A 15,871-nucleotide genomic window follows, 5' to 3' on the forward strand; every position below is an offset into this window, starting at 1 on the left:
ATAAATATAAATAGAATACTATGGATGGGATAGGGTAGTGCAATAGAACACTATGGATGGGATAGGGTAGTGCAATTGTCCAGGTGGAAGGGGCTGTTGAGGAGCAGAACGACACCATTCCAAACAAAAATGCAGTATATTGTTTATTTGAAGGTACACAACACTTTGCATATTCAACAGTCATAGCATGTGCCTCCTTTACATTCGATTATCTTACAGTCGCTCTCAACAAAACTGAAGTATGAAGATTTCCTATTTTCCCCAAATGTCAATCAACCCACAGAGACGCAATCATTTTCCTGTCATAGTTCTTATTCGTTACCAACTTACAAAAGGCATGAAAGGTATGAAAAAGTGTCCTCTAAAACAGCAGTTTGAGGAAAAAAATATAAATAATTCTTAACTTCTAGAAATTAGACTATACAAGATACACAATATATTCAGACTAGGATGCTGGAAGAACAATGCTGTTAACTAATTCCGCTTTAAACCTATACATTCACTTTCAGAATGAATATTTTTTTTCCATAAATAAAGAGTTTTATTTCATGTGAACCTTAACAGAGTGAGTACTCCACGATGCTTCTTTAAGACCCCCCCTATCTGAGGAGTCCATGGAATATAATATATATATAATATTATATTCCATGGACTCCTCAGATAGGGGGGGGTCTTAAAGAAGCATATTTATATGTATGTATGTATATATATATATATATATATATATATATATATATATATATATATATATATATATATATATATATTTTTTTTTTTTTTTTTTTTTTTTTTTTAAATATATATATAAAAAAGAAAGATCTAAAGAGAATGAATTCAGCACTTCTAACTATGGACCCTCGCACCCCCAAAAAACAAAACAAAAACAGACGTTGAACCAGCAACGTTGTCCTCAGGTGACGCTATTTAACACTGGACCGTAATCTCTTACTGGGCGGACTGGCTGGAGGGGTTGCGTTGGGGGAGGAGAACGCTGAAACTGAGGGCGAGTAGGAGGAGGTGGACGACAGCGGAGACCCAGCGGGGGACGGAGGAAGAGTGGGGCTTTTGGCCAGGTCTTGGTCACCTTGCATCGCATGCTCCATGTAGTGCTCGATCAGGTCACCTTCCAGAATGATCTTGCCACAGGTCACACACTCGTGCGGCTCTCCCTCCTCCTCCTCCTCCTCCTCCTCATCTCTGTGTTCGTCCCTGAGGTCTACTTCCACTGAGGTAAAATAAGAGTCTTCAGTAACTTTCTTATTTGCTTCCAATTCATGGCGACTGTGACCCTGTGCAACAGTGTCTCCGTTCACTTTGCCAATTGTACTTTCCTCACTCTGTGCTTCAGGGCTTCTATCGGAGTGGTTAACGGTCAACCTTAGGTCCAAAGGAGAGTCAAGATGACCAGGAGCCTGAGAGGATGTTTCCGTCTCGCCCTGTCGTGTCCGCTCCCCTGTGCTCTTGAAACAATCTTCAACACGGCTTTCACTGCGGACATCTGTGATCAACAGATGTGACTGCTCCAGATTTTCACTACTGCTAATATTCACATCTGACATTAACAGATTTGATCGTTCCAGATGTTGTCCACTGTCGTCACCAAAAGCATCAGACTTCTTTATTACAGCTGGCAAACGTAAATCTTCCAACTGTATTTCAGTCTTTAAATCTGATGATTTGAACTCATCTTTAAGCTTAATCTCTCCTTTCAGAGTTGTCCATTTTTCTTCACTAACCCAAACCTCATCTGATTTCGGTCCTCTCTCCTCTTTCTTAACTTGTACCGTACTTGTTACATCACATATATTTCCAAAACATGAGGAGATGCATGCTTCTGAGTAACCTGGGATTTCTGGTTCCTTCTTGATCACAGGAGTATTAAGGCAAGGTTGGGGAAGTTTCTGTAGCTGCTGCTGCTCACACGGAAAAGCCAGCGGAGCTGCAGTTTTGTCCAGTACAGCGGCTTCCAACACAGGGTTTGGAACCATATTTGCACGACTGTCTTGGGTTTGTGGAGGCTGGAGCGAAGCAGCAACACTGTTTTGATCTGTAAGGACTAACGTCTGGGGTTCAGCAGTGCTGACCGTCAGGTTGGAAGGGACCGGAGCAGACATGGGGAGAAACACTACCAGCGGGGTGTTAGGGGGAGGAGTCTTGTCCAGTCGGAGCTGCCACGCCCCCTCTGCTGGCTGGCCGGGCATCGCTGGCACAGCGGGCATCGCTGGCTCAGGTGGATGCGTCTGTGGCACATTTACTGTGTTCGTTTCCTTCACTTTGCTTTGGGGTGGAGTGGGTGTAGTGTCTTTAGGGGCAATGGTGTGAGATTTCTTCGCCGTCTTTTTTGGAGCAGGCTTTGTCTTTTTCACCTGCAAGGCAAACGGCATAGTGAATAAACGGCACCAACAACATTATTATGGCTTCTTAACATCACTACGCCTCTGATGGACAGCGGGTCAACAAACACAACGATTAATAATTTCTATTGTTAGGTATAGATGCACAGCCGTATAATTAAGCAACGACACGAGGGGGAGTAGTGGTAAAGGGTATCGTCACGGCTGTAATCAGCTGTAAGAACGGGGACGAGTGCCGAAGGTAATTACAGACTTGGCGATATCCTTTATCAACATCACAAAGTGTCGTTGCTTGTCATATTGCTTTTATACAACAGTTTCCATTACGAGCTAATTTAGTTTAAATATACAAACTTGTGCTTTCTATTGTTTATTTAGATTTTTGTTCATTCATCCTCCATCCTTCTATAGCCTACATACTTGTCTATACATCTCATATTAAATTGAACAATCATCTGCTCTTTAATTACTCCATTTTCCCACTTAAATGTGACGTAATTGAATTAATGTAATGTTCACTTCACATTGGATAATTCAATGCAATATGCGGAGTGATTACTTTCTGGGGGGGGGGCATTGGGGGGGTTTTCCTTGTGACAACACCCGACTGATCAGAAACCTCAGTAAAAAGTAGCTCACCTTTGGAGGTGGGATGACGCCACAGTCCTTGAGGTGGAGGTCGTAGCCTTGTTGGTGCGGAAAGCCCAAGCCGCACTTCTGGCAGAGACAGGGTCGCTGTCCCGCATGGCCGCCCATGTGTGACATGAGCATGAGCGCGGAGCGGAACCCCATGCCACACTCGGCGCACTTGAGCACCCTCTGGTGGGAGCCGGCGTGCTTCTTCAGCTCGTCGGCCGCGGAGAACGTCTGGCCGCACTCCATGCAGCGGATCTCGTCGCGCCGCTGCTGCTGCAGGACGGCCGCGCGGCCCTGCGCCCCCTGGTAGCCCCAACAGCCGGTCGCCCGCTTGTGCTCCTCGAAGTCCCCGTGGCTGGCGAACGTGGACAGGCACGCCACGCACTGGATGGTCTCGGGCTTGCACTTGTGCTTGCGGTAGAGGTTGGCCAGCCGGAAGTGCGTCTTGCAGTGCGTGCACGTGTACGGCAGCAGGCCCAGGTGCGAGAAGCTGTGGCGCAGCAGCGTGTTCTTCTTGCGGAAGCTCTGGCCGCAGTCCGAGCAGAGGAAGGCGCGCTGGCACGCGCGCTTCAGCAGGTGGCGCCGGAGAGACTTCTCGTGCCTGAAGCGGCGGCCGCACTTGGCGCACTGCGGCTGCGCCACCTCGCTCTTGTGCTTCTGCACGTGCAGCAGGCAGTCGTTCATGCACGTGAAGATGCGCTTGCAGTAGTCGCACTGGTAGAACTCGCTCTCGAAGTGCGTGCTCTCCAAGTGCTGCTGCAGCTGCTTCTCCGTCTCGAAGTTGGCCTGGCACACGCGGCAGCGGATGGGCACAGCCTGGGCATGGGTGCGCAGGTGAGCGCGGTAGTTAGCCAGGTGGCAGAACTGCTTGCCACACTCAGCGCAGCGGTAGGGACGCACGCCCGTGTGAAGGTGCATGTGCTCGCGGAGGAGGAAGCCGTTGGTGAAGGTCTGATGACACACGCTGCAACTGTGTTCTCCCCCCGCATCTAGGCCCAAACCAATATATTAACATTTGCATTTACATTCATTCTCAGTTGTTTTAGTTGTATTTTCTACTTTTTAGTTGAAAGAACATATTCTGTCATCCAGACAACATCTTTTCAGGGAAGACCTCTGATATTTCAGAAAAACAATGGCAACAATTAATTCTGCACAAATTTATTCACAAACAGTATTTCTCCGTAGAGGAAGAGTCCAGGTGCTAAAATGGCCTGTCTAATTGGGTGCATCATGGAATGAACATGATTAAGAAGTCCCCATACTGTTAAGCAGCTGAAATCCTATATCGGGCAGGAATGGGAACACATTTTATTCTCAAAACACTAGCAACTGGTCTCCTCAGTTCCTAAACATTTAATGTTGTTAAATGAAGAAGTGAAGCAACACAGTGGTAAAAATGCCCCTGTCTTTTTTTAATTCACATTTTACAAAGCGTCACAACCTTTTTTAGAATTCGGGTTGTATTTTACAGATATTAGCACTGGAAGAGAATAGCCAAGAGTAGATCAAGCACAACTACTATATAGATGCTAAATTAGTAGATCAAGATCAAGCACAACTACTATATAGATGCTAAATGTGCATACTGTACCTGGAGCAAACAGCTGGCCATCATCCTCATCATCAGTGTCCTCTTCCTCCTCCTCTTCCTCCTCCACCTCAGAAACCTCACTGTCATCACTCTCATCCTGAGCAGTGTTTGCCCGACTCTGACGAACATTTGCATCATTCTGGGATTCAGCCCCATCTTTCTCGGGCACGACCTCCTGTGCAGTGTTTTTTTTTTCAGCACTGCTCTGCTCGCCATCCGTGTAACGAACCACAAAGGCCGTCTTCTCTGTGCTTACCGATTTGCCATCATCGTCCTTTTTCTCTCCCAGAGCCAATGTCTGTTTTGTGACTACAACGTCATCGGTTAGAAGATCCGGCTCCTTTTCAGCGTCCGTTGGCTTAGACTGCTTTTTAGTGTTTGACTGCTTAGACTCTTTTTTAGCGTTTGACTCGGTAGAACTTTCTTTTTCAGGAACTATGCCCTTGTTGACGACTGTTATAAATTGGGGAGACTGAGGCTGAATATTCGCCACCATGACTGGGGTAGACTGAGAAGGGAGTGTCCACAGGCCACTCTGGGGCACTATGGCCATAGGCAAATTTTTGGCCACTATGGCCATGGGCAAATTTTTGGGAAGAGTATGAATGTTCTGCTGAACCACAGAAAGCAGACGGTGGTCCAGAGGAGGATTTATTACTGGAGGAGTTGTTTTAGGAGAATTCATCACAGGAGGAGTTGGTTGAGAAGGTGCTGGAGCTGATTTTGAAGTTGATGGATGAGTTCGATTAGAAGTTGCTAGAGGTGCTTTTGAAGTTGATTGAGGTGGTTTAGTAGGTGCTGGAGGTGATTCCAAAGGTTCTGGAGGTGGTTCTGGAGGTGATTCTGAACGTTCTGGAGGTGCTGGGGGATTTGGTGGATTGCATGAAGAATTGTTTTGTGATGTCTCTTTTATGGGTAACTCCTCATTGAATGCAGGAATATGATGGAAACCCAACTCTGTAAGCTGGATGTCTATGGTAAATTCAGATGCCATGACTGAAAAAAGACAGTGTTCATTACAATGATGCAGGAACAAGAACTGTAGTAAATAAATATCAGACAGCATATATACACTGTGTGTGTGTGTGTGTGTGTGTGTGTGTGTGTGTGTGTGTGTGTGTGTGTACACTATTATTTATTTATTTTGCCAGTTTAATTTAGTATCTTGTTAATTCAGCAAATCAGCTATGCACTAACGAGAGAACTCCCACAACCCCCCAAGAACTGCCCCTAAGACGGGGCCCATTGCTCACATTTATGGTCATCTAACGTTGAATGTCAGAGTAATTACATCCTAAAACGTACCTTAATGATACACCACAATGTATAAAGGAACAATGTTTAAAAAGAAAAACACAATATATCAGATGGATTAGAAGATTATTCGACGGCCGCTTCTTTTCTAATAAATACTTGTAATTAGCCTGACGTTGGGCTGGCACCCAGGCTAACTTACAGTGGGAAATATTTACACATTAAATATTTCATGGCCACCAGATGGCGGCATGGCACTGCACTTTGCAGAGCTGTACCCTTACAAAAATGAAACGTTTGCAGCAGATTTGCAGCAATCTTGTGGGTGATTTGTGGGAAACAAATGAGTTCACTAGAAAATATTGCCAGAAGTTTGCCAATGTTGGCCGCTACAGGCAAACTTCCAGCAAAGTTCTGGCAACAATGAGAAGTTTGCCACAAGTGGCAAATGTGTTCGCCAGTGATTTGCTGTGAACTTCTGGTGACTAGCCTAATTTGCATATGACATTGCTGCAAATTTGCTGCAATATTGCCAAAAGTTAACCACAACTGTTAGCCAGAAACCTAATTTGCATGTGAAAATATGACCTTGTTCAACAGAAACCTGAAATTTCTGTTAGGGTATACAGATCTGGCACTGGGTGTAAGCAAGTAGTGAAATGGCACCATCTGGTGGCCGTGCAGCAAAATAGCGCCATGAAATATTGTAGGTAGGGTAAGGTAGGTAGGTACTAGGTAGGTAGATAGGTAGGTAGGTACTTTATTGATCCCAGTAGGTCCCAGTAGCTTAAAGACATCACACACAACATACACATACAACATAAACAGGATGATAAAATAACAAATCCATATGAATAATATGGATTTTAAATAAAATATCCTAAGGGATGTATAAGCATGAGACGCTTGCAGTGACAGGGCAGGGATTGACCCTGTGATTCAGTATGCATGGTAAAGTGCTCTATGAGAGTGTGTGTCAGTGGAAGACCGAGGTGAAGTTAGTTTGATATTTGATATTCGGATATTCGACAGATATTCAAAAAAAAAAAATTATGCGGCCGGTTTCACCCCGTGTTTGCAGACAATGTACAAACAGATGACCTGTCTACTTGCTCCCAGCCGACCTTAGGGACCGTCTAAAAAGTACCTTCTGAATTACCTTGATAGTCTTTTTTGTCAATAGCTTTGACATCATGTGACCTAGTGACTCCAAACCAATTCAAAATAGTTATCCTACATGGGACTCATCAGAGAGAAACTATATGCACACAGTATTTTATATGAACATTTTAAATACCTTATTTCCCATAAGGAATGGTCTCCTTTTTTTCAATACCTCCCAGGTCATGTGACCTAGTGACTCCAAACCAATGCAGAATTGTAATATCCTATATGGGACTCATCGGGCACACCTCTTTTTATGGTCACTGTATGCACACTGTATTTTACATTAATATTTTAAAGAAAATACATTATTTCATATAAGAAACGGCCCCCTTTTTTTCAATACCTCCCAAGCCATGTGACCTAGTGACTCCAAACCAATGCAGAATTGTTATCCTATATGTGACTCATCGGGCACACCTCTTTCTATAACCATTGAATGCACAATCTATTTTATTTTAATATTTTAAAGAAAATACATTGTTTCCTATTAGGAATGGTCTCCTTTTTCAATACCCCCCCCCCCTCCCCCCCAAGGTATCTGAAGTGACGTAGGGACACCAAATCAATGCAGAATATCCTTTATGGGACTAATCAGACACACCTCAAATTAATATAATTTTTGCACATACTATTTTATAGTACCCATTTGTTTCCTATGGAAACTTTCTTGTTTTTTTCTCAATACCTTCCATATAATAGTAGATGGCAAATAATTTTTCATATTGAATCTCTGATCTCTGTCTGATAAGTACCCCATACCAGAACAGTTCTGTACTGATCTGTGTTGTCTAGGACCCCTTATATGGCAGCTATTGAGCAAAAAGCTGTTTTCCATAGGAAATAAATGTGATTCTTTAAAAAAAATTAAATATAATAGTTCATGCAAAATATTATTTCACATTGACGTGTGTCTGATTAGTATCACATAGCAGAACAGTTCTATGTTGATCTGTGATGTCTAGGACCCAGTATATTGAAGGTATTGAGCACAAAGCAGCTTCCATAGGAAACAAATTGGTTTTCTTTAAGAAATTAATATAAAATAGTATGTGCAAAAATCATATTAATTTGAGGTGTGTCTGATTAGTCACACGGCTTATTGAAAAAAGGAGACCATTCATGGTGGCAAATAATGTATTTTCTTTAAAATATTCATATAAAATACAGTGTGCATAGATTGACTATAAAAAGAGGTGTGTCTTATTAGTCCCACATAGGATAACTATTTTGCATTGGTTTGGAATCACTAGGTCACATGGCTTGGGAGGTATTGAGAAAAAGGAGTCTGTTTCTTATATGAAATAATGTATTTTCTTTAAAAAATTCATATAAAATACAGCGTGCATACAGTGGCTATAAAAAGATGTGTGTCTGATGAGTCTCATATAGGATAACTATTCTGCATTGGTTTGGAGTCCCTAGGTCACATGGCTTGGGAGGTATTGAAAAAAAGGGGCCGTTTCTTATATGAAATAATGTATTTTCTTTAAAATATTAAAATAAAATAGATTGTGCATTCAATGGTTATAGAAAGAGGTGTGCCCGATGAGTCCCATATAGGATAACAATTCTGCATTGGTTTGGAGTCACTAGGTCACATGACCTGGGAGGTATTGAAAAAAAGGAGACTGTTTCTTAAATGAAATAATGTATTTTCTTTAAAATATCAATGTAAAATACAGTGTGCATACAGTGACCATAAAAAGAGGTGTGCCCGATGAGTCCCATATAGGATAACTATTCTGCATTGGTTTGGAGTCACTAGGTCACATGGCTTGGGAGGTATTGGAAAAAAAGGAGACCGTTTCTTATGGTAAATAATGTATTTTCTTTAAAATATTCATATAAAATACAGTGTGCATACAGTGACTATAAAAAGAGGTGTGTCTGATGAGTCCCATATAGGATAACTATTTTTAATTGGTTTGGAGTCACTAGGTCACATGATGTCAAAGCTATTGACAAAAAAGACTATGAAGGTAATTCAGAAGGTACTTTTTAGACGGTCCCTAAGGTCGGCTGGGAGCAAGTAGACAGGTCATCTGTTTGTACATTGTCTGCAAACACGGGGTGAAACCGGCCGCATACATTTTTTTTGAATATCTGTCGAATATCCGAATATCAAACTAACTTCACCTCGGTCAGTGGTAGTGCAAATAAGTCCAACAGTGCAAGAATAAAGTCTAGAGACCAGCATTAAATATGGACAGTATATATAAGAGAATAATGTATACATAGTAATATAAAACTATAGCAGTGCAAGGATAACGTTTTTAAAAATGATAGCATTAAATATGGGCATTATGTTCAAGTATTACAGTTATGTTCAGTTTAGCTCACTCCAGGCTGGGTGAAGGAGGGAGCGGTTGTTCATATGGCCTAATATAGCCAGTAAACAGTGGGCAAGTACTTTAAATTATGGTAGAAAATCTTCTTTCCTTACTAATTATTTGTCTAATCCATAATCCATCTGATATATTGTGTTTTACTTTTTAAACTTTGTTCCTTTATAAATTATGATGTGATATTAAAGTACGTTTTTGAATGTCTCGGACCTTTGACATTAGGCAGTTTTAAGGGCTGACACTTTTCATAAGATTTCTCCACATTGCTTACGCCAAATTCTGTTATTCTTTTTGTATAAATATTGTACCAACATGTAGTTTATAATCAAAGTAAAATGGTTGCTGGCATAAGTGAGCGGCGTTAGTTTGAGCACATTTTCGAAGTATTGTTTTGATGTGTTGAATGAAGTCAATGGGAGCCGAAAATCCCAGAATAGCAGTGACCACAGAATATTTCTCCGGATAGTCACAGCGGTGCCTGAGGGGCAATGCTTTATTAGAAAATTAAACATACAAAAAAAAGTGTTGTTCAGCCTAACCTGCCTGGTAAGAAGGGGGTATTGCCGCGTTTATATTAACACTGACGTTAAGACTATCTAAAGATAATGTGGCAGGGCCAGGATAAACGTAGTTCAGGTTAATAGTATTCATCATTTGCACAACGATCTACGTGATCTTAAGTGGATAACAATAGTATGGGGAGAATGTGCCCCTGGCCAGACTGGTACGTCGTACTATATTTGTTGCTGTTTGTGTGATGCAATTGCCACACACAATATAAATACAAAGAAAATGTAGTAGGACTTACCTGAGTAAAAAAATAAGATGAGAGTTGATGGTTCAGGAAGCTAACGTTAGCCTTATTGCAATGTTTACCATTACCTCACTCATCAACGTCAGCCTAGAATGCTACCTGACAGAAAGCTTAACATGCATATGGTTCCGATACACCTGCGAAAACGGATGCACTACCGATTGATGGAATGTGAAATAATGGTTAAGTAAGCTTCGGAAATAAGATCGTAACCTCACAAAACATCAGTCTTAACGTTACCACCGGTACTACCGCACTGGTATTGCTCCTCTTACTATCTATGGTGGTGTTTGTGGCTCCTTTTCTCCATCGAGAGCTGTGGGCTGCAAGATGTTAGTGTGTACTGACACCTACAGTCTAGGGGGAGATGTGCCAAAATGTTTCTCGTTCTCATCAATGAAGGGATGGAAAAAAGTTTAAAATATCAAGTAGTTTTGATGTTCATCTATCGGTAGAAGGGGCAGCAATCATAAGCTCCAGTAATTCACATTGTTATGTTCAACTTTAATAAGTTATAATAATTAATTGTTGACTTAAATAACTGACGTGAATTCATACAATATGTATGGCTCATTTGAACAAGTTCAGTCTCATTTTAACAGCTGTAAAAGTCTTAAGTCACAAGTAAAATCCAATAAATACACCAGAATAATATTTTTTCAGTCAAAAATAAAACACAATGTTATCTGCAGCATCCCCTGGGGCAATTTAATTTTAATAAGACATTTACCAGGTTCATAGACTGTAAAAATTGTAAATACACAGAGACATTTTCATGGGGAGAGCCAATCTTAGACCAAACATTACAGAGTATTCTTAGTATTTGGCACCACTATGTACATTGGTACACAATGTACTTGGGTGAATTCCACCAAGAACATTGTCCATGTTCCTTTGAACCTCAGCACATTATCAGGGGGAGAGGAATTTTAATTATCTTGAACAATCAACTTGCGTCTTGGGTTAGACCCTCGCTTAAAAAAGCATCAATCAAATACAAAAAAGATGCTTATTTCAACAAGTTAACATCCCATGATGAGTTTTTTTTTCTTCAGTAAATAAAATCACATACTTTAGTTTGTTATTAAACACAAAATTAAATCACATAAACCACCACTCAATGAATGCCATGTACATAATGATTTTTAACAAACAAATTCTGAACTGAAGTCTTCTGGACAAAGGTAACATATCCTTTTGTCACCTCTCTAATAAAAAAGGCAAAATGAAAAGAGACAAAAAAACAGAATTGAAGGCAACATGTACCTGCGGCCTCTACACACACTTATTTAAAAAAAGACCCATCTTACTCAAAAGATATTAATTAAAAATCATAATTAAAATACAACATTTTTCCATTGTATCTTTTACTCTTGAGGAGGACATTGCCTTTATCTCTGAATGACTGATGTAATGTGAGAATACGCCATGCAAGCTTGACCCAGTGATATCTTGCTGTGCTCAGATGGATGCAGTGGGCCTGCATCCTCATCCCACACCAGTCAGTTCCACAGGCATAACCCACAGCCTGCACAGCACTAGCTTAATAGTTTGTGGGCCTGAGTCCTGAATAAAACCTTGTTTAAAAAATAATTTGACGACAGTGCAACATTCATGAAAAGCGACAAACGGTTGAAGACTATTCAACTAAAAACCACCACATTCTGTTCCATATCACTTACATTGAAAATAAAAATGCCGGGACTTTGTTACAAAACAAAACAAAATAAAAGCTTGTCTCCCTTATCCTCTCATGCCACACACACCTAACCACCACCACCAACAGAACAGGAATTATCTCTTCCCTCTTCCTGCTGGCTTCTTCTTCTCCTCTTCCTCCTCGTCTTTGGTGTGGCTCTGCTGGTGCGCTTTCAGATTGCTCTCGCGGCCGAAGCTCTTGCCGCAGGTGGGGCAGGCGTGTCGGCCAGCCGTGTGGACGCGGGTCACGTGAGCCTGCAGCTGCTCCGGCCGCGCAAAGCTTTCCTCGCACTCGCCGCACGGGTGGGCTTTCCGCAGGACGGGCTTCTTCTCCTCAGCTTTGACGCTCGGTGCAGACTTCGGGGGTCGTCCTCTTCTGGCGCCTCCGCTGTCTGCTTTAGCCGTGGCTGGCGTGGACGCTTCTGTGCCGACAGCACCGGTCTCCGTCTCGTCCCCTGCTTCAGTAATTCCCTCTTCAGCCTCGGCCTTCTTCTTCCTGGGCTTGGCCTGTTTTGCCTCCTCTTTCCCCCCGTCTGCTGTAGCTGCTTCGTCCTTCTTCTTCCGCTTCACCTGCTGCTTCTCCACTCCGCCAGCGGCGGCGCTGTCCGTTTTGGGCGGCCTGCCGCGGGGTCTCTTGGGGGACGGGCCTCCGTTGCAGTGCTCGCTGCCGGCGTGGTTCTCCTGGTGCTGCAGGAGCTCGGACTCGTTGGTGAAGCCGGCATTGCATTTGGCGCAGCGGTGGAACTTGGCGGCGTCCCCGGGATCTTCCACGTCAGTGCGTGCCGAGTGAACTGCCAAACGGTGGTTCCGCAGTAAAGCGGGACTGCGGCAGGTCACCCCGCAGTCTTTGCAAAGGAATTGCCGCTCTGGGCACACCTGCCGCCTGTGACTGGTTAGCTGCAGATGGACGGACAGACAGACAGACGTCAGACACGCACAGACGACAAAGCATGTTGCTGTTGCTGTGCAAGAAACAGCAAAAATTGCTTGACTATCAAGTAAGTTTCTGAAAACATTATCATCACAACATACAGCAACATCAAAGTACAATTTTGAAACCACATGCAATTTTGAAATTTAAATATGTGGACCTCTTCAGTTGCTCAGGGAGGACAAAAATGGTATTTAGACTTTAAGCAACGACTTCACTTTTAAAGTGCTTGAAATGTTTGCATATCCCCTCTCCATACCCTTCACCTGGGGTCGTTGCTTACCTCAGAGAAGGTGCGGAAACTCTCTTTACAGGTGCACTTGAAGGGCTTGTCCTCCTTGTTGTGTGTGGACTGATGCTGGGTCAGCTCCTCAGAAGATGAGAAGGTGCGGTCACACACATAGCAGGTGAAGAGTGTGTCACACTATCAGGGAAGAACAACAGAATTCACAATTAATACACACACCAGCTGAGGTCATCCAATTCCATGTTTTCCCCATCAAATACCCCTGAGAAAGCTTTCACAATAGTTGATTTTATTATAGAGATATAGCAAATGTTTTTTCAGGTTATAAAAATAAGATGTTGCATTCCCTGGCAATTGTTTTGCATTTCTCTGCAATACTGTTAAATTCCCTTGCAATGCTTTTGACTTTGTGAGGGAACTATTACAAGGGAATGCAAAAGGGGGTCACTAAATAAACTCCCCCCTTGTGCAAAAATTAAATCCCCCATGACACTCCATATAGATAGATAGATAGATAGATAGATAGATAGATAGATAGATAGGTAGATAGATAACATTCTATAGTGTAATCTCGGCCTTACTGAAAATGAGAACTACCCTCAATGAACCTCCGAGAATAATATATAGATAGATAGATAGATAACATTCTATATTATATATAGTGTAATCTCAGCTTCACTGAAAATGAGAACTACCCTCAATGAACCTCTGAGAATAAATAAAGATTGAATGAAGAGATTACACTATATATATATATATATAATATAGAATGTTATCTATCTATGTATCTCTCTCTCTATCTATCTATAGATAGAGAGATAGAGATAGATAGATAGATAACATTCTATATTATATATAGTCAGTTGCATATGTTTAGGTAGATAGATAAATGTTATCTATCTATGTATCTCTCTCTCTATCTATCTATAGATAGAGAGATAGATAGATAGATAGATAGATAACATTCTATATTATATATAGTGTAATCTCAGCTTCACTGAAAATGAGAACTCCCCTGAATGAACCTCCGAGAATAAATAAAGATTGAATGAATATTACAGTTACGCAAGTGGATGAGAAACATGCAGCGATGGACTGAACATATAGCCTAAACATATGCAACTGTCCCCATCTCAAAAAATATAAATGCAGTACCTGCTGGAGCTGTTGCTTGTACTCTTCACGATGACTCTTCTTCATGTGCCTCTCTTTGGCTTTGGAGTTACAGAAGGTAATGAAACACTGGAAACATTGCAGACTCTCATGTTGGTCTAATAACAGAACAAGGAGGAAACGTTTAGATCCACATTTAGAGCAGGAGGGTGGCAAAAAAAGCCTATACTAGGAGGTAGAGGACCACTTGGTTAATTGTTATGTCCGACACTCACATGGTTGTATGACAGGAGGTGGCTGTGGGATGACAATCGCCCGGTAAGGTTCTTCTAGTCTAGCTTCAGCAGGATCCGTGGACGTGACTTCTTCACCCTTCATAACCATTTGCTCGAGGTTCGCCAAGTCTGCATCCATTTTCAATTCTGAAGGACTTTCACTTCAGGCGTGTTGGAAGTTCGATATCGGGGAACTATGACAGAAGCAGAGCTTAATGAGTAAATTGCATAACGTTAGCCTGGTGAATCAAGTGTTCAGCTGGCTGTTCCAAAGTAACGTTATGTTACAATACGTTCCGCCACTTAGTGGCCAACTTCATAAACTAACTGTTCGTGACTTAACTTCTCTCACTTTCTGGTTTATAAATGGGAGTTAACGTTACATTACACCCACACATCTAAAAACCCATGTAAACTAACAGGTTTATACTGCATATCTTTACTCCAGAACCGTTATCACAATTAAGTTAGAACTTGAATTTGAACGTGGTGAAGTTAACGTTTAACGTTAGTGGTGGTGACATGATGTTAGAAAGTCCAGCGTGATTTAAATGTTAAACGAAACTGGGTACAGTTGATGTAACACACGTTATAGTTTAAACTAATAAAATGTGATTGGGTTAAACACAGACATTAAGTTAAACCTGAGACAACATATTTGCATGTACAGTACTCTTCTATAAAGTTGAAACTGTAGGGACGTTAGCGTGCTAGCTAGCAGACAATTTGGTTAAGGCCCAATGTTTTCACGTAGCCTTTTGCTCATTCATTGTTTTTGATACACCGAAAACAAACAATAGTTTACAAGTTAGCTACACGTCCGTTATTATGACTAATAGGTAACATTTCGGTTAATGTAATGATTAATGCCTAAATAAACTAGTTGCAGAAGACCGCTACGCTAACTATAGCATTTTGACTGTCTAGCCACTTGACTACAAACATAGCTAACTAGCTACAGAAACGTTAGTCGAAACTTCGCTACAGCATGCTAGTTTGCTAGCTAGCTAAGAGGAAGTACTCATCATTGCAGACCATCAGCAGGCAAACGTCTATACATAGGGCGACACAACTACATGTAATTGTTTGCACACTTGATCAATACACTAGAGCATATTAAATGTGATTAAAAGTTCGTTGCTTTTTTGTACTGTAATCAGTTGGTCGTACAGTTTACTTACTCGCAGCCTCCGGTGCAGGGCAACCTTAGACGATGGAGGAAACCCGTTTTGGTAAACGTCCCCTACACACGTGACCAAGATCTGGTGCAAAAGAGATGAATGCAATACAAGCACTACCCTGGACTGGCCTGATACCGTACCGTTGCAAGCCAAGTCTGATGGATAGTAGGCTACTTTACATAGCCCATTAAAAAAAAAAAAACTAAACCAAAGTGCTGGCAAATTACTACCAGAACAGAACAGAGAAAATGTGAAAACAAAA

At 41.8% G+C, this 15,871-nt stretch overlaps 2 protein-coding genes and 1 long non-coding RNA gene across 4 annotated transcripts; 1 reads left to right on the top strand and 2 right to left on the bottom strand.

Annotated features, from left to right (window-relative positions):
- Positions 1-798: 798 nt before the first annotated feature.
- On the bottom strand, positions 799-10,433 carry wu:fe05a04 (zinc finger protein 1). Its single transcript, XM_042106922.1, has 4 exons — positions 10,159-10,433; positions 4,585-5,580; positions 2,994-3,979; positions 799-2,366 (listed from the first exon to the last, which is right to left on the bottom strand). The coding sequence occupies exons 2-4, from the start codon at positions 5,576-5,578 to the stop codon at positions 921-923; spliced, it is 3,426 nt and encodes a 1,141-aa protein (XP_041962856.1). The 5' UTR covers positions 5,579-5,580; positions 10,159-10,433; the 3' UTR covers positions 799-920.
- On the top strand, positions 6,719-9,444 carry LOC121720622. Its single transcript, XR_006034590.1, has 3 exons — positions 6,719-6,807; positions 8,887-8,899; positions 9,151-9,444. It is a non-coding gene; the product is annotated as an uncharacterized LOC121720622 (long non-coding RNA).
- A 415-nt stretch (positions 10,434-10,848) lies between the features above and the next one.
- LOC121720617 (zinc finger protein 502-like) lies at positions 10,849-15,767 on the bottom strand. Of its 2 annotated transcripts, none has more exons than XM_042106926.1 (5): positions 15,610-15,767; positions 14,429-14,622; positions 14,196-14,311; positions 13,077-13,217; positions 10,849-12,759 (listed from the first exon to the last, which is right to left on the bottom strand). In XM_042106926.1, the coding sequence occupies exons 2-5, from the start codon at positions 14,565-14,567 to the stop codon at positions 11,959-11,961; spliced, it is 1,197 nt and encodes a 398-aa protein (XP_041962860.1). In that variant the 5' UTR covers positions 14,568-14,622; positions 15,610-15,767; the 3' UTR covers positions 10,849-11,958. The 2 variants fall into 2 exon arrangements, with proteins under 2 accessions (XP_041962860.1, XP_041962861.1); XM_042106927.1 differs by having other exon boundaries at positions 15,599-15,745.
- Between the last annotated feature and the right edge of the window lie 104 nt (positions 15,768-15,871).

This window comes from Alosa sapidissima, chromosome 10 (genome assembly GCF_018492685.1).
Source record: "Alosa sapidissima isolate fAloSap1 chromosome 10, fAloSap1.pri, whole genome shotgun sequence".
NCBI classification, from domain to species: Eukaryota; Metazoa; Chordata; class Actinopteri; order Clupeiformes; family Clupeidae; genus Alosa; species Alosa sapidissima.